This window comes from Procambarus clarkii, chromosome 7, assembly GCF_040958095.1.
Source record: "Procambarus clarkii isolate CNS0578487 chromosome 7, FALCON_Pclarkii_2.0, whole genome shotgun sequence".
Lineage (NCBI taxonomy): Eukaryota > Metazoa > Arthropoda > Malacostraca > Decapoda > Cambaridae > Procambarus > Procambarus clarkii.
The window spans coordinates 10,694,355-10,715,515 of record NC_091156.1 but is presented as its reverse complement, the minus strand read 5'-3'; the positions used below and the strand labels follow the sequence as shown (position 1 = coordinate 10,715,515).

Below are 21,161 nucleotides of genomic sequence, written 5' to 3'. Positions count from 1 at the left end.
GAATGGGAAGAGAAATCCAAGTACTCCATCTAGGAACATTATAAATACAGACTAGAATCAATAACGTTTTTAAACAAGGAACAAGTTATAAGGAGCATCAACAAAGTAGAGTCTGACGTGCGAGTAAGTAGAAACAAATGACGCCAAAACACTATATAATGATTCATGGGCATTAGAAAACCCATCTACAGTGTAATGGTAATAAAACTGAAAACAAAAACTGCAAAGTTGTCAAATTAGTGTCCATAAAAGGAATCAAAGAGTGTTTTACTTTACTTAAGAGTTTAGTGATGAATTCCATTAGTCGATTGCAGGTTGAAAAGTGGTTCCCAATTGCCTGAGCACGTACGTCCCTTCAAACATATTTAGCAAGTGTAGGTAGTTGACGTATATTAGATATATGACAGGCCTTAACACCGCCCCCACACACTCTCTCTCACTCTCTCTCTCTCTCTCTCTCTCTCTCTCTCTCTCTCTCTCTCTCTCTCTCTCTCTCTCTCTCTCTCTCTCTCTCTCTCTCTCTCTCTCTCTCTCTCTCTCTCTCTCTCTCTCTCTCTCTCTCTCTCCGTGTGTGTGTGTGTGTGTTCTCCCATTACAATATCATTCTCTTATTCCCGTCCATTTTCCCAACACAATAATTCCCAATTATAGACCCTCCAGTCAGGTTCCCTTGGCCCACTTCTTCACACACAATAACCCACCCAAGCCCCACTTGCCTCCCCTTTGCTTCTAGCTCATCACTGAGCCTCACTCCACCTCACATAACAAACACATTCCCAAAGCCACACCCAATCAACCTTACCTCTTCTTCTCCCCTCGCCCACAGGTCTATCTCTAAACACCACAGAGCCAACAACCTCCATAAATACGGCAGTGAATTTTCAAGTTTGAAATCTGATGATTGAACTCAAGACGTGAAGTAAACAATAATTGCGAACACGATATTTTCGAAGCGATCACTTGATGGTATGCTACTTAAGAACTACTGACAAGGAGAATGGAACAACGAAAGTATTCACAGATTTCATCTCAAGAGCAGTAGTAACAAAGATGGAAAATAATAGTGGCGGTGAGCATTAACCCTCATTCAGCCACACGAGACACAGGTAGAAATATGGTAATGATAAAACTAGTGTGTACAGTATATACAGTAGAAACATGGTAAGGCTAACCCTTCCCAGCTTTCTGATACCACTTTCACACCTATTGCAATATTCCCATCAACACACACACACACACACACACACACACACACACACACACACACACACACACACACACACACACAACACATCACCCACACCCACTACTGACCTAATAACATGTTCGGCCTCTCTGAATTGACGCGGCACTGCACATTCTTCATATGATATTCATGGATCATGGCTGAGTGCTGAGTGTCCCCCCTCCATCACCTCTCTCTCTCTCTCTCTCTCTCCCTCTCTCTCTCTCTCTCTCTCTCTCTCTCTCTCTCTCTCTCTCTCTCTCTCTCTCTCTCTCTCTCTCTCTCTCTCTCTCTCTCTCTCTCTCTCTCTCTCTCTCTCGTCCACCCCTTTATTCACTCTTATTTCTTCCTTTTTCTGTTCAGTAATCTCTCCCCTGCCTCCACTTCCCTGTCCGTGTCTCCCCTACCTATTGGACCATTCCTGGCTGCTCTCACCTCACTACTCCCCGTTTATCACCTCCTGCGTTTTATGCATGCAGTTTTACTTTGACTTCTCCCTTTCTTCGCTGTGTGTGTGTGTGTGTGTGTGTGTGTGTGTGTGTGTGTGTGTGTGTGTGTGTGTGTGTGTGTGTGTGTGTGTGTGTACTCATCTAGTTGTACTTGCGAGGTTGAGCCTAAGCTCAACCCTCGCAAGTTGAGCTTAGGCTCTTTGGTCCCCGCCTCTCAACTGTCAATCAGCTGATGTACGAGTTCATGAGCCTACTGGGCTCCATATTATCTACATTTGAAACTTGTGTATGGAGTCAGCCTCCACCACATCACTGCCTAATGCAGTGCATTTATTAACTCCTCTGACACTGAAAAAGTTATTTATAATGTCTCTGTGGCTCATTTGGGTATTAAGTTTCCACCTGTGTCCCCCTGTGCGAGTACCACTTGTGTTCAACAATCTATCTTTATCTACCCTGTCAGTTTCCCTGAGAATTTTGTATGTGGTAATCATGTCTTCTTTAACGCTTCTGTCTTCAAGCGACGTATGTATTTCAGATAGGTGAAATCTGTCAAAGGTTTGCCTGGTGTACTACTAATGCAAATATACACAAAAAACTGTTGTATGTTAACGGGGAGTGTAGTAAAGGTGTGCCTAATGTAAAAATGAAAAAAATAGTGTGTAAATTGAAGCGACTGTTCTCCTGGCGTAGTGCTAAGACATATAGTGAACATCCTTCAGTCTCGGGAGACTATGGAGTTGGGCTCTAGTTGTCAGTCCTGGTGCAGCGTCTGGTCTGACTGATGAGGCCAATCAGAGAATGGCAGTCCATCCCACACCGAGCACAAACGAAGTCTGATGCTGGTCTGTGTTAAGACTGTGCGTTAGGTAATCACAACGAGAAAGTCTTAATCCCACATGATTGGAAGGAATATGTGGATATAACGATGGGATAATAGTGAAGAAACACTGCCTAACCGCTTGGACCATTTGGGATCCGACCTCGGCCTGACATGACGCGAGTCCGTTGCTGTACCGACCAATCTAAGTGGATAATCTAACATTAGGGTAAATATTATTTTTATAAGTACAGTATAGCAAAGGTCCGATTTATGTGTTAGGAATGGTAGGAGCTCAATATATTCTGGTTGCCAAGTGTGTCTTGCGGCAACACGAGAAAATCAGCAAGCGAAAATGGTAAGGAAGGTGGGTGGAGTAGTCCATAAATACAAGGAACTCGTAAAAAACAACGGTTTTCGTTAGTAAAGCGTGGCAAAGGCGAGTCTTTGGTACTGTTAATACAGAGCCAGTACCACAAAACTCCGCTGTTGTTAAGGATAATGTGACTGTAGGTTATCCGTCGTGACACAGCACCTGTGCAGAGGACTGCTAGACTTGGCATCGTAGTCATTTTCTTATGGTAACTTGTAGGTTTTTTCCCCTCTGTGGTCAAAAGGAACAAAGTCTGAGCACTACTGGTGGCCAGACTTCACTCGCCACCAGTAGCGTCCTTGCAGTAAACCGGACAGGGAAGCGACGAGTCACAATAACGTGGCTGAAGTATATTGATCAGACCACACACTAGAAGTTGAAGGGACGACGACGTTTCGGTCCGTCCTGGGCCATTCTCAAGTCGATTGTGTCGAGATCAAGTCGATCTCACAATCGACTTCAGAATGGTCCAGGACGGACCGAAACGTCGTCGTCCCTTCACCTTCTAGTGTGTGGTCTGGTCAACAAACCGGACATGACTTCTCCAGACTTCACCACCTGCCTTTTTTTTTTTAATAATGCCACCGAGAGGAGTGATTTTTTTATCTCTGTAGTCGGCGGTGTTCCTAGTTCTCTTTCTACACCTCTCATACCGGGTCTATGTGGCTGGCAGCGTTCAAGCTTCCCTCTCTCAGGCGTTCATTTATGGTCTTTGCAGTTAACAGCGTTTTCTTTTTACATCTCTAGGGCGTTCATCCCTAGTACCTCCACGTGCTCGCCCATTCTCTCTAAATCCCTGCATTATTCTTGCTGACACTTCTGCATTATCAACATTTGCAACCCTCTTTTTTTTGCTTGTGGAACAACTTTCAATGGCAGGGGGGGAGCGGATTGCGAGTTTCTCGAATTCAAGGAGCAGTTTAGCATGGCATGTGCAGTCCCTCTTGTGTACAAAGAATTGGGGAAACACTAATAGTCTTCCATTCCCCTCGAAAGCATAAATGTACATAACAAATATATATATATATATATATATATATATATATATATATATATATATATATATATATATATATATATATATATATATATATATATATATATATATGTATATATATATATATATATATATATATATATATATATATATATATAATATAGTTTATGAAATGAATGTTGGATGAAAAAGTATACAAGATATATAAATAAGGTTTTAAATATATATATAGACAAAATAGAATGTGAAGCAGTGCATATAAATTGGATAAGTTTTGATGATGGAAAAACCTGGGTAAACACTGGTTTGGAAAGTGTGCTGTTAAATTACGGCGTAACATGATAGATTCGTAATCTCTGGATTGTTTCAAGTGTAGATTATACACGTAAATGATTGAGCTTGGGCATCCATAGAAACTGCCTCGTATGGGTCAGTAGGTCGTCTGCAGTTTCCGTCATTCTTAGGTTATATGAGCCTGATGCATACAACAGTTTTGTTGTATTGAGACCGTGAATTGTTCTATACATTCTGGAACTGGATATATTTTTGTTGTATTAATACAGCCGCAACAGCAACAACAGTGGCCGTGCTGTTGCGGCTGCAGAGATTTATTTTTAATGAAGTTTTTGTAATGTATTATTCTTGTCTCCCATTTGTCTCGTATTCGTTATCTGTTTGTCTGTACGTCTGGCTTTGCTTACTGTTCGTTGTCCTGGTATTAATTTTGGTGATTCTTGTTTGATATTATCAAAACAAAAAATTCCTTGTACAGTTTGAATGTCTTTTTCTGTCTTCTCAGCGTTATTGTATGTCCTTTTTGGTTTATTATTTTATTTCAGAAAATACATTGTTTACATTGTTTAATGTAAACAAATTCATTCTCTAATGTATTTGTTGTATTTAGTTTGTTTCTTAATTATCAGTGTTAACCTTGTGTACGTCGGGTTCTCATACATTATGCAAAACCGTGCCTTGTTAATTTTTTATAATGCTGAATTTGACATTTTGGTTATTCATTTTACATTTTTCGACTTTTGTCTTACAGCTGTGGAGAGTACACCATGACTTTTTTTTTTGAGATATATACAAGAGTTGTTACATTCTTGTACAGCCACTAGTACGCGTAGCGTTTCGGGCAAGTCCTTAATCCTATGGTCCCTGGAATACGATCCCCTGCCGCGAAGAATCGTTACAACCAAGTACACATTTTACTGTTGCGTTAAACAGAGGCTACAGTTAAGGATTTGCGCCCAGTAAATCCTCCCCGGCCAGGATACGAACCCATGACAAAGCGCTCGCGGAACGCAAACTTTTATTGAATTATATATACTACTCAGTCCATATCACTGTTTATTGATTAATCGCTTCAAGCTCTTATGTTAATTACTTATAAAGTTACATTTTTCCCCCTTTGGAAGGTTATTATCAGGGGGAAAACGCCAAGCCATTACGGCTATTTAGCACTTGAAAGGGATCAGGATAAGGATTTGGGATGGGACGGGGGGTGAAAGGAATGGTGCCTAAATGTCTTGAATGTTAATGTGGGTAATCAGGCGCCTTAGTCTAGCCTACTTCAGGGAGGTCGGCGGGACGCTGGACTCTCACACCACTTGCATATTAAAGAGAGTTATCAGGTTAGCGCTCTCTTCCCGACCTACCAGTTAGAACGTGCTCATAGAAATCAAGTTCAGGGGTTATTCTTTCGTCGCTATCAGAAAATAGTTTCATTGACCAACGGCACAACGGCATATATATATATATATATATATATATATATATATATATATATATATATATATATATATATATATATATATATATATATATCAAATATAACACTAAATAAATCGAGTAATCATCCTGTACTCATTTACATTTTCCTTTATATTTCTGACAGGGAATGCTGAACTCATCACTGAGTCAGTAACACTTCTTTGGTATTTGCTATTGTATCTGGCGGGCGATGAGGCTCAAATGCCACTCTTGTCTTCCTAGTGACGCCGCTTCCCACGGAACTTTCGTATTTATGTAGTGATCAATACGGGCAGCCGCTGATTGTTAACCCTCGGGGCTCTCTCCCCTAAGTATATAATAAGAAATGTCAGCGTGTATACTGAAGGTCAGACCTGTCGGTTGTGTGAAGCGGAGAACGTGTGTGTGTGTGTGTGTGTGTGGGTGTGTGTGGGTGTGTGTGGGTGTGTGTGTGTGTGTGTGTGTGTGTGTGTGTGTGTGTGTGTGTGTGTGTGTGTGTGTGTGTGTGTGTGTGTGTGTGTGTGTGTGTGTGGGTGTGTGTGTGTGTGTGTGTGTGTGTGTGTGGGTGTGTGTGGGTGTGTGTGTGTGTGTGTGTGTGTGTGTGTGTGGGTGTGTGTGTGTGTGTGTGTGTGTGTGTGTGTGTGTGTGTGTGTGTGTGTGTGTGTGTGTGTGTGTGTGTGTGTGTGGGTGTGTGTGTGTGTGTGTGTGTGTGTGTGTGGGTGTGTGTGGGTGTGTGTGTGTGTGTGTGTGTGTGTGTGTGTGGGTGTGTGTGTGTGTGTGTGTGTGTGTGTGTGTGTGTGTGTGTGTGTGTGTGTGTGGGTGTGTGTGTGTGTGTGTGTGTGTGTGTGTGTGTGTGTGTGTGTGTGTGTGTGGGTGTGTGTGTGTGTGTGTGTGTGTGTGTGTGTGGGTGTGTGTGTGTGTGTGTGTGTGTGTGTGTGGGTGTGTGTGTGTGTGTGTGTATTTTAAGAGGGAATGTGTCCTTTGTGAGGGGGAGGAGGAGTCTGTGTCCTTTGTGGGGGGGGGGGGGGGCTGTCATGTTTGGAGGTGTGTAATGTGTGGTTTGGGGGGCTGTCTGTTATCCAGCGGTGATGTGCAGAGTGGTGTTTTAGGTCGGGCAGTGTGGGGTGTGGGGTTGTCATAGGTTGGGAAGTTAATAAGAGGAAAAGTTGAGTGAACAAGGCTTCATCACGCTGGAAAAATAAAATGATACGACGAGTCATGATCACAACGTGTAAGATATTTAGAGGCAATCGTGAGGTGGCGAAACGAAATATTTATAGCATGAGCAAGTGATAAATAGACACAGGGATGAGCTATAATGATGCAATAGACCACTTCTTTCGAGTACTAGTAATGAACATGGGAAATGAGCTAGAGGAGGAAGAGAAGGAGGGAGGTGATGCTCACTCCATACAAAGTCTTCAAAGAGGAACGACTGAAAATAGACAGACAGGCGTCCAGGAGTTGATTATTGCCCTGTACACACGTGTAGCTGAGTACACTCCGTCTCTCTCTCTCTCTCTCTCTCTCTCTCTCTCTCTCTCTCTCTCTCTCTCTCTCTCTCTCTCTCTCTCTCTCTCTCTCTCTCTCTCTCTCTCTCTCTCTCTCTCTGTCTCTCTCTCTCCGGACTCATCTTTGTGTGGTGCGAGGGCGGTTCCCTCCGTAATGCTTCAGTAGTAGCGTTGATGTTAAAGGGAGATGGTGTTTTTGGCAGCAGTCACAGCCCTCTTGTTATTGGCAATCACAGCCACGTCGAGCGCTGTGGTTATAACTCTCTCTCGTGGGGCGTGTACCATGGTGTCTCCTGGTGTTTATCTGGCGGCTGGTGCTGCTCTCTCTCTCTCTCTCTCTCTCTCTCTCTCTCTCTCTCTCTCTCTCTCTCTCTCTCTCTCTCTCTCTCTCTCTCTCTCTCTCTCTCTCTCTCTCTCTCTCTCTCTCTCTCTCTCTCTCTCTCTCTCTCTCTCTCTCTCTCAGTGTAACTTGTCCTCTCGAATATTTCATCGCATTTTTTATGTATAAGTCCCCAAAGGTCACAAACTAATGTATTAAGAATCGTAGTGGCTAACAAAATTGACGTCATGTCTCGTTGTCTATTCGTGGGTCCGCGGTTAAGGCTAGGTTCGGGCATTTTAGCCCATCAGATGAGTGACGTTCTGATGGGCTGATCAGTGAGCCCGAGCTTTTGCGGCCAGCAGTAAACCCAATTTCAACACCACCCACGTACACTCCACCATCACCACCCACGTACACTTCACCACTGGTAACCAGATTAATACGGAGAGAGCGAGAGGGAGAAACATTAGTGTGTCTGACGGGCACACGGGCACACGCGGTGAGGGTCAACACATGGGGTGGACGCGTCCAGGGTGTCATAAGTCACTGGTTAATGGACAGGTGGATGTGTGTGTGTGTGTGTGTGTATGTGTGTGTGTGTGTGTGTGTGTGTGTGTGTGTGTGTGTGTGTGTGTGTGTGTGTGTGTGTGTGTGTGTGTGTGTGTGTGTGTGTGTGTGTGTTTGTTCACCTATTCGTGCCAGCAGGGGTCGAACTCTTGAATCCCGTCTTTCATGTCCCTGCGCGTCGAATGCAATATGACTTCTCACCTATTAAATCTACTTTTGAAATTATCAGTGGAGTTCGCTTCTACAACTTTCACGTTTACTTCGTTGCATTTTTCATAATTTCCAATAATTTCGTAGTTCATGTTGCTCAAGATTCTGTCCATGTCCTCTTGTTCCACTGGAATGTGATGTGAGCATTTCTTTTTCTACTGTCAATCCCCCAAACAATTTTGTCTCTTGTTATGTCTGTCCTCCTTCATCGCGACGCTAGGTCTGGATTATTCAGTCTTTCTTCATAAGAGAATTTCCCATAATTCCAGGATGGTGGTTGGTATTAGTTGCAATAGGTGTTAGTGCTAGTTGTACTAGGTGGTGGTAATTTGTGGTATTATTTTCTACCACAGACGTGGCCCACACATTTACAGTGCTAAACAGCATATATATATATATTTTCTTCTGTCCTCCATGGACACTGTGAGAGATCTGTTAACCATATAGTTCAGGGATTTATTGAACAATTAATCACAATGGTGGAGGTAATGAATGTAATTAAATTTGGTTCATCGTCTGTCGTTATCCGATAAGAAGTGATATTTGTTATTACCAATTGGTCACGATAACTTGAGCCAATAGGGTTGTTGTTGTGTTGATTTAGGGGCGACGACGATCGTGGGATCGGATGCGCCCCGGCTGCCCGATACCGGGAAATAGCGGAGGGATGGGGTCCCTATAGTCTCTTCAGGCCATACCCTGGAAACACAAACCGAAATTGTCTCTATTTTCCGCTTGCTACATCTTGTAATGAAGTTGTTACATCTTGGCTTAACGTGTTTATGACGTATTAGAACGTTGTTACAACTTGCTATATTGGTTGTTATAACTGGTTAGGTGGTGTTAAAACTTGTTCGAACGTTGTACCAACGTCGTAATTTCGGTATGTGTTTGGCGGGTATAGACCCTACAATCTCCTCAGGCGACAATTTTACAGTGAGCCAATAGAGGTATAGAGAGTGTGGAGAGAGCGTTGTACTTTTGTTTTATGACATCATCTCTTCAGTTGCAGTTTATACAATAAGCAATAACTTTCCCAGCAGGATGGTGTCGCTTTAGATCGAAAGGTATTTTATTCCTGTTTGAAGAAGTTTTCCCCCACCCCATTTTCTTTTTTGGGTAGGGTGAACGTATGAGCCCGTTTTCTATCCTTTGGTCCTGTGGTAGGTTATCATAAGGCAATTTGGTACGACAGTTTCTTGACATTGGGAACGCTCGCGAGAACGGGCTGTTAAGATATGTTATCAATTGTTTTTTTTCCGTAAGCATGGAATTTGTTTTCAATATGCTGTGGCAAATAAATGAATGATTCCAATATGTTATGAAGATTATACAGTTTTTATGTGGAGAGATCTGAGCTGCGCCCAGTAAGGCAGCGCTGCCTTCGTGCCGCAGCGCAGCTCCCGAAATGGAATGTAAATACACGCTTCAATGAAGTATCGTTGTTGTGGGCGCCGCCGACTTATATTGGGATAATGGGAATACCGTAGTGTTCCGGGAACCGGTCGGCCGAGCGGACAGCACGCTTGACTTGTGATCCTGTGGTCCTGGGTTCGATCCCAGGCGCCGGCGAGAAACAATGGGCAGAGTTTCTTTCACCCTATGCCCCTGTTACCTAGCAGTAAAATAGGTACCTGGGTGTTAGTCAGCTGTCACGGGCTGCTTCCTGGGGGTGGAGGCCTGGTCGAAAACCGGGCCGCGGGGACACTAAAAAGCCCCGAAATCATCTCAAGATAATCTCAAGATAACTTCCGTGCGTCGCCGCCCCCGACACCAGCACATTGACAGTTCTGTCTAAGAGCCTCTTATCCTTCTATATAATTAAATATTCAATAGTTTCTTGATCAGGACCTTCGCAGACGGTGATTTGATCTTGGCGCTTATCGGGAACTTGCAATGGACATGTTACCGTGGTGTCAATTGATATTTTTTTCATGTTTTATCGATAACTGTTGTATAAAATTCGTGGGAATTTTTCATATGCCTCTTTCAAAAGACCACGACAACTGCCGAAGGTCACGGGCTGACCGAGGTTGTTGAAAAGGTCAATCCGTTCTGTTCCTATAGTTTGAAATTCGCGTTAGACGCATTTTTTGAGACACTAGAGGACATTTCTGTGTTATTTTTCAAGTCGTAGTTGGTTAGTCAGTTTGGAACGTAAGTGGAGTGTATTCAACTTTTAATAATGTTTAGTGGAGTGTGGGTATGTGGCTTTAGTTGGCTTTGTTTTATTGTCTTGCACTTATTTGGTACAGGTGTGTGTGTGTGTGTGTGTATTCATCTAGTTGTGTTTGTGGGGGTTGAGCTTTGCTCTTTCGGCCCGCCTCTCAACTGTCAATCAACTGTTTTACAACTTTTTTTCACACCACACACACACACACACACCAGGAAGCAGCCCGTGACAGCTGACTAACTCTCAGGTACCTATTTACTGCTAGGTAACAGAGGCATTCAGGGTGAAAGAAACTTTTCCCATTTGTTTCTGCCTGGGTGCGGGAATCGAACCCGCGCAACAGAATTACGAACCCTGCGCGCTATCCACCCGGCTACCCAGGCCCCCACTGTGTGTGTGTGTGTGTGTGTGTGTGTGTGTGTGTGTGTGTGTGTGTGTGTGTGTGTGCGGGCGCCTGTGTGTAAAATCATCTGCGTGTACTCACCTGGATGTGCTTGCAAGGTCGTGCATCAGCTCCTAAGCCCCACATTTCGAATCATTAGTAATGTAAATAAATCAATATTCTCTCGCTATTCCGGCGGTAATTACCTTTCAAACTATGCAATGAGTTTAAGCTTCGATTTTCCTTAACATATTAAGGAACTGTATGTCAAATCACTTGTAATGCCTTTTATCACATCTTGTGCTGATTTATCAGTCTCTTTCTCTCTCTCTCTCTCTCTCTCTCTCTCTCTCTCTCTCTCTCTCTCTCTCTCTCTCTCTCTCTCTCTCTCTCTCTCTCTCTCTCTCTCTCTCTCTCTCTCTCTCTCTCTCTCTCTTTTTCTCTCTCTCTCCCTCTGGCTCACTCACCCATACGTGTACTCTTTCACTTATCTTCTTGCTTGTTCACGCCTTTGTTTCATCACCTACTTATCTCCTTAACTAATCTGCTTGCTTACTCATTTATCTGCTTACATTCTCTTTCGTATTTCTTACTAACCAACGTGCCTATTGTGCCATTTCATCGCTTAATCATTGTATGCATCTTCTCATCTTCTTTTTAAACTCATATTCGTTCTGCTTTTCATATTCTCACTAACATGCATTCCTTTTTTACATCCCTCCCTCGCCCTCTTTCTCATTCTTCCTTCATTCCATCAACTCTCTTGCAACTTCTCTTTATTCAATTTTCTCCTTTCCCATCATCTTTCCCTTTCCGCTTCAGGCCTCTCCTCTTCCTTCTGTTTCCTCCTTTTCGTCTCTTATCTCTCATTCTTCTTGTCTACTATCTCATTTCTCCTTTCAATCCTATTTCTGTTCGCTCCTCAACCACTGCCCTCTCCCTCTCCCTTTCCAGCAAATAAAATGGCTGGATAACACATGAACTATTTAACTCACTGCCAAACTTCTGACAACACAAACACACACACACACACACACACACACACACACACACACACACACACACACACACACACACACACACACACACACACACACATAAACACACACACACACACACACACACACACACACACACACACACACACACACACACACACACACACACACACACACACAACACACACACACACACATAAACACATAAACACACAACAAATACAGAAGATATCTCGCATATTCAACAGCAAATTAAATTATTCATGTTTTGAGGCTCTTCCAGGTCTAGCATATAAAATTTCAACAGAAAGAAAATATTCCTTTTAGGGTAGCCATCAGCAAGAGGCTTCAAGGGAATTCCCAAACTCCTTTTTATTTTCCACCATTTGCACATCCTTACCACTACCACCACCTCCCCTTCCCCCTACCAAGACCCCTCCCCAACCACCGCAAAATCCCCCCCAAAGATTTCCCCCCCACCACCCCCCCATCTTTCACCCCACCACCCCTGACCACTTTTATAGGTTAAATCGCCAGACTTCTTTGCTTCAGGGCATCTATAGCGACCTCCGACGATTTTTATATAAGTCTGAAATCGGGGATGTGTTTTGTGTGTAGTTTCAGCTTTTTGTGGGTAATTCTTAATATTTTCTGAGAGGTGAGGTGGTGAGGGAGGACAACCAGGGGATGTTGGGAGAAGCTTGGGGAGAGGAGAGTGTTGGGGGAGATGGAGGGAGAAAGGTGGAGAAAGGGATTTGCGGGGGAGGGGGGTAAGGTATGAGAAGAAAGATGAGAGAGGAGGGAGAGGGGAATGAGGAAAGAAAGAGACCCGGGCCCAGCCGGTATCCCATCAAGAGTGTGTGTGTGTGTGTGTGTGTGTGTGTGTGTGTGTGTGTGTGTGTGTGTGTATGTTTGTGTGTGTGTGTGTGTGTGTGTGTGTGTGTGTGTGTGTGTGTGTGTGTGTGTGTGTGTGTGTGTGTGTGTGTGTGTGTGTTTGTACTCACCTAATTGTGCTTGCGGGGCTTGAGCTTTGGCTCTTTGGTCCCATATGTGTGTGGTCCCATGTATCTTTGTGTGTGTGTGTTTACTAGTTGTGTTTTTACGGGGGTTGAGCTTTGCTCTTTCGGCCCGCCTCTCAACTGTCAATCAACTGTTTACTAACTACTTTTTTTTTTCCACACCACACACACACACACACACCCCAGGAAGCAGCCCATGACAGCTGACTAATTCCCAGGTACCTATTTACTGCTAGGTAACAGGGGGCACTTAGGGTGAAAGAAACTTTGCCCATTTGTTTCTGCCTCGTGCGGGAATCGAACCCGCGCCACAGAATTACGAGTCCTGCGCGCAATCCACCAGGCTACGAGGCCCCCCTATGTGTGTGTGTGTGTGTGTGTGTGTGTGTGTGTGTGTGTGTGTGTGTGTGTGTGTGTGTGTGTGTGTGTGTGTGTGTGTGTGTGTGTGTGTACTCACCTATATGTACTCACCTATATGTGCTTGCAGGATCGAGCATTGACTCTTGGATCCCGCCTTTCTAGCTATCGGTTGTTTACAGCAATGACTCCTGTCCCATTTCCCTATCATACCTAGTTTTAAAAGTATGAATAGTATTTGCTTCCACAACCTGTTCCCCAAGTGCATTCCATTTTTCTACTACTCTCACGCTAAAAGAAAACTTCCTAACATCTCTGTGACTCATCTGAGTTTCCAGTTTTCCACCCATGTCCCCTCGTTCTGTTTATTATTACGTGTGAACATTTCATCTATTTCCACTTTGTCAATTCCCCTGAGTATTTTATATGTCCCTATCATATCTCCTCTCTCCCTTCTTTTCTCTAGTGTCGTAAGGTTCAGTTCCTTCAATTCCTTAAGGAATTTGCGGGGGAGGGGGGTAAGGTATGAGAAGAAAGATGAGAGAGGAGGGAGAGGGGAATGAGGAAAGAAAGAGACCCGGGCCCAGCTGGTATCCCATCAAGAGTGTGTGTGTGTGTGTGTGTGTGTGTGTGTGTGTGTGTGTGTGTGTGTGTGTGCATGTGTGTGCGCGTGTGTGTGCGGTAACACGATTTCGGATCACAAGTGAGATTAGAAACGTCCAAACAGAATTGGTTGTAATTGTGAACCTATTAATGGCAATTACAAACTTGACTTAATAGTTTTCATTGAGATCGGCCTAGATATCAATACCCAGTCTAGTAGTTTACATCGCCCAAGATGCTAGTATTTCAGATACTGGTTTACATCGCCCAAGATGCTAGTATTTCAGATACTGGTTTACATCGCCCAAGATGTTAGTATTTCAGATACTGGTTTACATCGCCCAAGATACCTGTACCCTGGCTACTGGTTTACATGGGTAAAGGATACCAGTACCCCCCCCCCCAGTAAGTGGTTTACATGTTCCAAAGAATCTTCAATACAAGCCTGTTCTCTCTATTTGTCATTACGTAATAAAAACAACCGTTTTACAAAACGTAAACGTAGGCAAAATGTGACGTATTAAGAGAGAGAGGACAGACCCTGGTTAAATGAACAAATCCACAAGGGCCGTGACGAGGATTCGAACCTGCGTCTGTGACTATTACAGACGAGACCCTGGTTCTAGTACCGGGCGCTGTGGGGACTCTCCTGGGAACAGTAACGGCTGGCGTGAATCTACGTTTTCTATCCGTCGAACTCGATAGGTTAGGTGGGTTGGATTTTTTTTTTTTTATGGAGGGGGTAACTCAAAAGAACGAGCAGCACTGTGCCCATGTGAACATGCCCATATGAAGGTGCCCATATGAAGGTGTCCATATGAAGGTGCCCATATGAAGGTGCCCATATGAAGGTGGCCATATGAAGGTGCCCATATGAAGGTACCCATATGAAGGTGCCCATATGAAGGTGCCCATATGTTTGTGCCATGTGTACGTGCCCATATGTAAGAGGACCAGTTTTTCTGATACATTTTTCTCATCAATTTTGTAGTATAAAACTTGGATGTTGACTGACCTTTCATATATGAACTATTCCGAAACGTCAAAAATATTTTTGTAAACAAAAAAATCCGTCACAATCCAGTATTTGTTACCACAAACTAATTAGAAAAATGAAAATGATACGAAAAATATTGCCAAAAAAACACTTCCACAACAGTGCCAAGCAGAATGTGAACATTTCTATCCCAACATCCAGTAAAATTTCATCCAACTTCCCCCAACAAAATGGAGAATTTTGCAAGTAGTGCATAAAAACCCACTGTTTGATAATACAGACATTTTCATAGTTCCACGGGAACACCGAGACCAGTAATATATGGGCCAAATACAGTAATAAATGATGTGTGGCCACGTCTCTGGTAGAAAAATAAAACAGTAATAAATGAGCCAAATATATGAACCAACTATAGTAATACTTGGATCAAATACAATAATATATGGACCAAATACAGTAATGCATGGACCAAATACAGTAATGCATGGACCAAATACAGTAATGCATGGACCAAATACAGTAATGCATGGACCAAATACAGTAATGCATGGACCAAAATACAGTAATGCATGGACCAAATACAGTAATGCATGGACCAAATACAGTAATGCATGGACCAAATACAGTAATGCATGGACCAAATACAGTAATGCATGGACCAAATACAGTAATGCATGGACCAAATACAGTAATGCATGAACTATATATGTGTAAATCACTGCCTCAAAACAAGGAAGTTTCCCATTCTTTACTTCGTGTGTGAGGGACAGGGAGCCTAATTTTGTAACCAAATTATTGTGACATTCTCTGCAGCTACGTAGATATTCGCACAAGGATTGCCGGTAGTGGAGAGAACTGAGGAGATCGGTTAGACAAGCACATTGCAGTGGGACTACATTGCAATCCGTTAGTAACACAACACGCAACAATGGATAGAAATTAGATCAAAATTAAACACGCAACAATGGATGTAAGTTGGATAAGATTAGATTCAGAAAAGACTGGGTAAATACTGGTTTAGAAACAATATTTTTGATTTATGGAACCAATTTCCAGGTAACAGAATAGACGTGGGATTGCTGGCGTGTTTCAAGGGTAGACTCTACATATATTAATGCGTTTGGATAAATATAAATAAGCCTTCTGCTGTTCACGTTATTCTTATGTTCTTGTTATGTGATCATTAGAGTGTTTAGGAAAATGCGTTCTGGTACATAAAACATGTCCATATGTCCATATGTAAAATCCTATAATTGACATGCGTTGTATTTCAGCCTAATGTTTGTGTACTTCTTCCTCTCGTGCATGCTGAAAATAGTCTCAATCAAGCGAATCTTACGTAATAGCATATCTTGAGGTTATCTTGAGATGATTTCGGGGCTTTAGTGTCCTCGCGGCCCGGTCCTCGACCAGGCCTCCACCCCCAGGAAGCAGCCCGTGACAGCTGACTAACTCCCAGGTACCTATTTACTGCTAGGTAACTGGGGTATTCAGGGTGAAAGAAACTTTGCCCATTTGTTTTCTGCCTCGTGCGGGAATCGAACCCGCGCCACAGAATTACGAGTCCTGCGCGCTATCCACCAGGCTACGAGGCCCAGTAATATCTTGCACAAATTGATAAGAAAGCCATAGAAAACACCCTTATATGCTAGGACGAGCAATTAACAGATCCTGAAGGACTTTACTTCCCTGTAATGCTTCCTGGCTAACACAAACAACAAAGGAGGCTCAAAACACTCACACAACATCACAAACAAAAATCACAATTCCACACACACCCATCACAATGTTCCTGACAGGGATATTTGGAGCCATCAGCCGGCATCAATAAGCAAGTGTAGTTGGCCCAGTGATGAAATTAGAAGCAAATCACATTATCTCCCCGTGTAACACAGGCGAATAGTCATTTGGACAACTGAAGCTAAGTTGAAATGAGGGATGTTTCCCAGCTAACCATCCAGCCTGGCAGCCATCCAGCCAGTCAGCCAGTTAGAAATTATTCCAGCCAGCCAGTCAAGCCAGCCAGTCAGCCAGCCAGCCAGTCAGCCAGCCAGCCAGTCAGCCAGCCAGCCAACCCGCGGTATTACTGAAACACCGCTAATCAACCTATATAATGGGTTTCTGCATTTTCTAATGTATTCAATACCCGCTTCGCTGTCCAATATTACTTTTGAATGGAGAAAGATTTTGCCGCGAAAATTGAAATACACATGTGAAGTATGATTTTACATTTGCTGCTCTTCCAATCAGACCGAGCCTACCTACCTATTCAACGTTTTACTGGCATTCATAGTCGTAGATATAACTTTTATTGCAATTTATGCATGAATTTTTTGAGAAGTCTGTTTAATGCAAGTAAATGCCTATTAACGAACTGTGTAAAGTATTCCTCTCTACTTGCGTTATGTCTTTCAAACCCCCCTTTCTCTCTCTCTCTCTCTCCTCTCTCTCTCTCTCTCTCTCTCCTCTCTCTCTCTCTCTCTCTCTTCTCTCTCTCTCTCTCTCTCTCTCTCTCTCTCTCTCATAGCTCCTTTTGCAAATGTCATTCATCTGCAGTAAATTTGCGACCTAAGTCATAGTGAGCCGCTGGTAATTCTTCTCTCACTCTGCATCTCTTCTTCCTTACAGGCTCCAGCAAGACACTCACCCCCAGGCGCGGGAACTGTGTATTCACTTCTCGACGCGCGCCATGATTGGCTTTGAGGTCAATGTCACTTCGTCCTTGCTTCGACACCCGGTGACCTATTCTGACCTGACGAACCTGGGACTGTTGATGGACGCTTGTGTAACTTCTCTTAGAGGTACTGTTGACACCTCCCAGGAAGCTGAAGTAATATTTGAAGTGTTGGCGATTAGGAGAGGCGGGCACTGCGTGCGCGTTTAGCGTGTTGAACTCACGCTCGAAGTTCAGTGATGCTGGTCGACTTGCCGACGCGGACATCTCCAGAGACACGCTGAAAAATATCGACAACAGAAAGTTGATAACGTGGATCTGTGTGCGAGTCGTAGGAGGACGCCACCGCCGCCACCTCCATCTTAGTGTGCTCTTCAGTTCCCTTCGGTATGACTGGCACTCCACAAGTAGCTCGGGGCACCGTCTTGGCAGTGTGCCTCGCCCTCTGTCTTCACACAGGTCAGTACAGCCTCCTCTCGTCTCCCATCTTGGGTTCCTTATGTATGCTTGTTTGTAAAGTTCCTTGGAGTACATCGTGTACTTATCTCTGATGACTTGAGTATGTAGATGTCACTGAAATGGGTAAATGGTCGTAATTTGACGTTCAGGGACGTAACGTCAAATTACGAGAAATTACAAATAAGGGACGTAAATGGTCGTTAATTTGAGATGTAATTGAAGGGGGAAGAATTAATAATTACCTAGCAACAAGTACATGTGGTTAAGTCAGCCTCACCCCACAAGGGGTATTATCTGACTTGTTTCATCTGTGTTCCTACCTGGTTCTCTAGGCCATAATCATCTATACAGATAAGCTAGCCTTCAAATTTTACTACTAACATATGTAGTCTTATGCTGTAATGTCTACTAATCAATAATTTCGATTGAAATTATTGATTTATATATATATAAATATATATATATATATGAAATTATTGATATATATATATATATATATATATATATATATATATATATATATATATATTATCCATAAACCCCCAGAATGTATAGGAAGCGATGTGTGTGACTTTAAATAGCATATAGTTTGTTATCAAAAGATATAAGTTAATGTAAAAATAGATCACGAAATAAATTACTATATACATTAATATAAATTGCAATATATAAATCTCACAATTCAGTTTTCCCCCACACCCATAGCCTCGGAGAAGAGAATAAAGGGTATTCAGAGAAGACCTTGTGGATTCATTCTCAACACTTGAGTATATTCTTCTCCTACTATTCCTTACTTTTTTGTTATCAGGTTTCTAAGCGAAGTCAAATTTTATCTCCATAGGATCATATTTTAATATAAACTTCATATTGAAGAAAACACGACTTGAGGCGACTCTGGCTGTTAGGTACGAAATGGGATACATGCAACTACACACTCCATCTCCACAACACCTTTCCTCGCCCCCCAACACATGCTCTCACCACCACTACACTCCCTCACCACCAATACCCTCCCTCACCCCCACTACTCTCCCTCACCCCCACTACTCTCCCTCACCACCACTACAACACACTACCACCACCAGACCCCACCCCGCACTTCCAACATTGGAAGCATTAGTACACAAATGAAAAAAGAACTTGGCGCTGCCAAACATTCACTGCTACTGTAGAGCAAAGTTGTTCACAATAAAAGTAAAGCGATTAACAATTATTTTGCTTAACTATTTAGGCGTCAGTGCAGCAAACAGATAGACAGACGGTCAGATCGACAAGTATGTTGACAGGCAGACAGATATGAACGTATTTTGACGGAGGGGGGAGGAGGGGAGAAGGGAGGAATTTGGACAGAGAGAGAAGCCTAGACGTGGCCAGACACGCTGGTAAAGAGGCAAGTAATGTTGAAGGTACACACGCAGGCAGACACAGACAGACACAGGCAGACACAGACACACGCAGTCACACACAGGCAGACACAGGCAGAGACAGATACACACAGGCAGACACAGGCACATCTGCCACACACAGGCAGACACAGGCAGACACAGATACACACAGGCCGACACAGGCACATCTGCCACACACAGGCCGACACAGGCACATCTGCCACACACAGGCAGACACAGGCACATCTGCCACACACAGGCAGACACAGACACACACAGGCCGACACAGGCACACGCAGGCAGACACAAGCACACACAGGCAGAGACTCAGGCATGCACGCTGTAAGGAAGACAGGGTGAGAGGCAGACACAGGGGGCGCGATACATACTGGCACACTTTCCACCCCAAGTTGACAAACAAACTTTTCAGAGACTTCTCCTGGCGATTTCAGGAAGACTTCCTCTGAAGGATGAGCTTTCTCTCCCCCTCCGCCATCTCTCCTCTCTCATCTCCTCTCTCTCCTCTCTCCCCTCTCATCCTCACCCTTATAATTAACTCTCCCCCATCTCTCACTCTTACCCGTCTCTCTCTCTCTCTCTCTCTCTCTCTCTCTCTTTCTCTCTCTCTCTCTCTCTCTCTCTCTCTCTCTCTCTCTCTCTCTCTCTCTCTCTCTCTCTCTCTCTCTCTCTCTCTCTCTCTCTCTCTCTCTCTCTCTCTCTCTTCTCCCTTCCTTTCCTCTCATACTCTCGTGCCTCTTGTTCTAAGTATCTTCCCTCGCGGTATTTTCTCTGCTCCTGTCTTTATCTCTTCCATTCTAATTCTTTTCAGTCTGCTTCTCTTTGCATTTTCCTCTAAATTAACTTGTATTTTTTTATCTTAGTTTCCCTCATCCATTCGTCTACCACTTCTTCCTCTCTTTACTCATTGTATCAGACTCTCTTCCTCTTCAATTTATTTTTCATTCCCCTCTTTCTCTTTCCTATCTTGCCATTTCATCTCTTTTTCGCCTTCTTGATCCTTCCCCTCTCCTTTCTCCTCTCTGCATCACCACTTCTCTCTGTTTATCTTCTTCTCTTTCACTCTCCCTGTCGCGTTTTTCCAAGTCCTCATCTACCTCCTTGTTCTTCACTTGTACTCTCTCTTTCCGTCTCATGAATCTCCTTTTTTTTCATTCTCTCACTCTTCCTTCTCCTCCTCTCCTTTTGCCCATTTCAGTGGTATCACTCTCGCCTTCTTATTATATATCTCCTTCATCTTCTTCGTTTCTTATCAGGATATAATAATTTCCCTCATGTTTTGCACAGTTTGTTATTGATCTCTCACTCTCCCATCTCCCTGTCTCTCACTCTCCCATCTCCCTGTCTCTCACTCTCCCATCTCCCTGTCTCTCACTCTCCCATCTCCCTGTCTCTCACTCTCCCATCTCCCTGTCTCTCACTCTCCCATCTCCCTGTCTCTCACTCTCCCATCTCCCTGTCTCTCACTCTCCCATCTCCCTGTCTCTCACTCTCCCATCTCCCTGTCTCCCACTCCTTGCTTGCCCTCTACTCTCACGCCCTTTTCCTTTTCATTATTTCCTTTCACATAGTTACCCTTTCCCGTTATATCACCTCCTCCACCCTGCCTTCATTAACCCTCTTAATTCTCATTCTTCTCGTATCCACTATTCTTCCTTTCTCCCATCTCATCCGCTCCCCTTCCACCCTATCCCCCCTTTCCTCTTCTGCCATCACATCTCTCCCCGTTTTATCAATTCAATCCTGTTTCATAATCTTCCATTACATTCTCTTCCCTCCCAAGCCCTCCTCTCACATTCCACCACCTCCCCTATTCCCTACCCATCACCTTCTATCCCATCCTTTGCCCTTTCGTCTCGCGTACTTGGCC

At 43.7% G+C, this 21,161-nt stretch overlaps 2 protein-coding genes across 4 annotated transcripts in view; one reads left to right on the top strand and one right to left on the bottom strand.

The window, feature by feature from the left end:
* Nucleotides 1-10,928, bottom strand: part of LOC138357648 (proprotein convertase subtilisin/kexin type 5-like) — a 37,850-nt gene extending 26,922 nt beyond the window's left edge. The window contains exon 1 of the mRNA XM_069314655.1: nt 10,884-10,928. Within this exon, the coding sequence (XP_069170756.1) occupies nt 10,884-10,928 (45 nt within the window). The remainder of the gene's footprint in view (nt 1-10,883) is intronic.
* Nucleotides 1-21,161, top strand: part of LOC123752355 (lachesin-like) — a 375,643-nt gene that overhangs the window by 62,287 nt on the left and 292,195 nt on the right. For all 3 annotated transcript variants that reach the window (XR_011224554.1, XM_069312820.1, XM_069312810.1), the window contains exon 2: nt 17,384-17,888. Coding sequence is in view for 2 of the 3 variants with exons in the window: in XM_069312820.1 (XP_069168921.1) it covers nt 17,819-17,888 (70 nt within the window). In the remaining variant the exon portion in view is untranslated. The remainder of the gene's footprint in view (nt 1-17,383; nt 17,889-21,161) is intronic.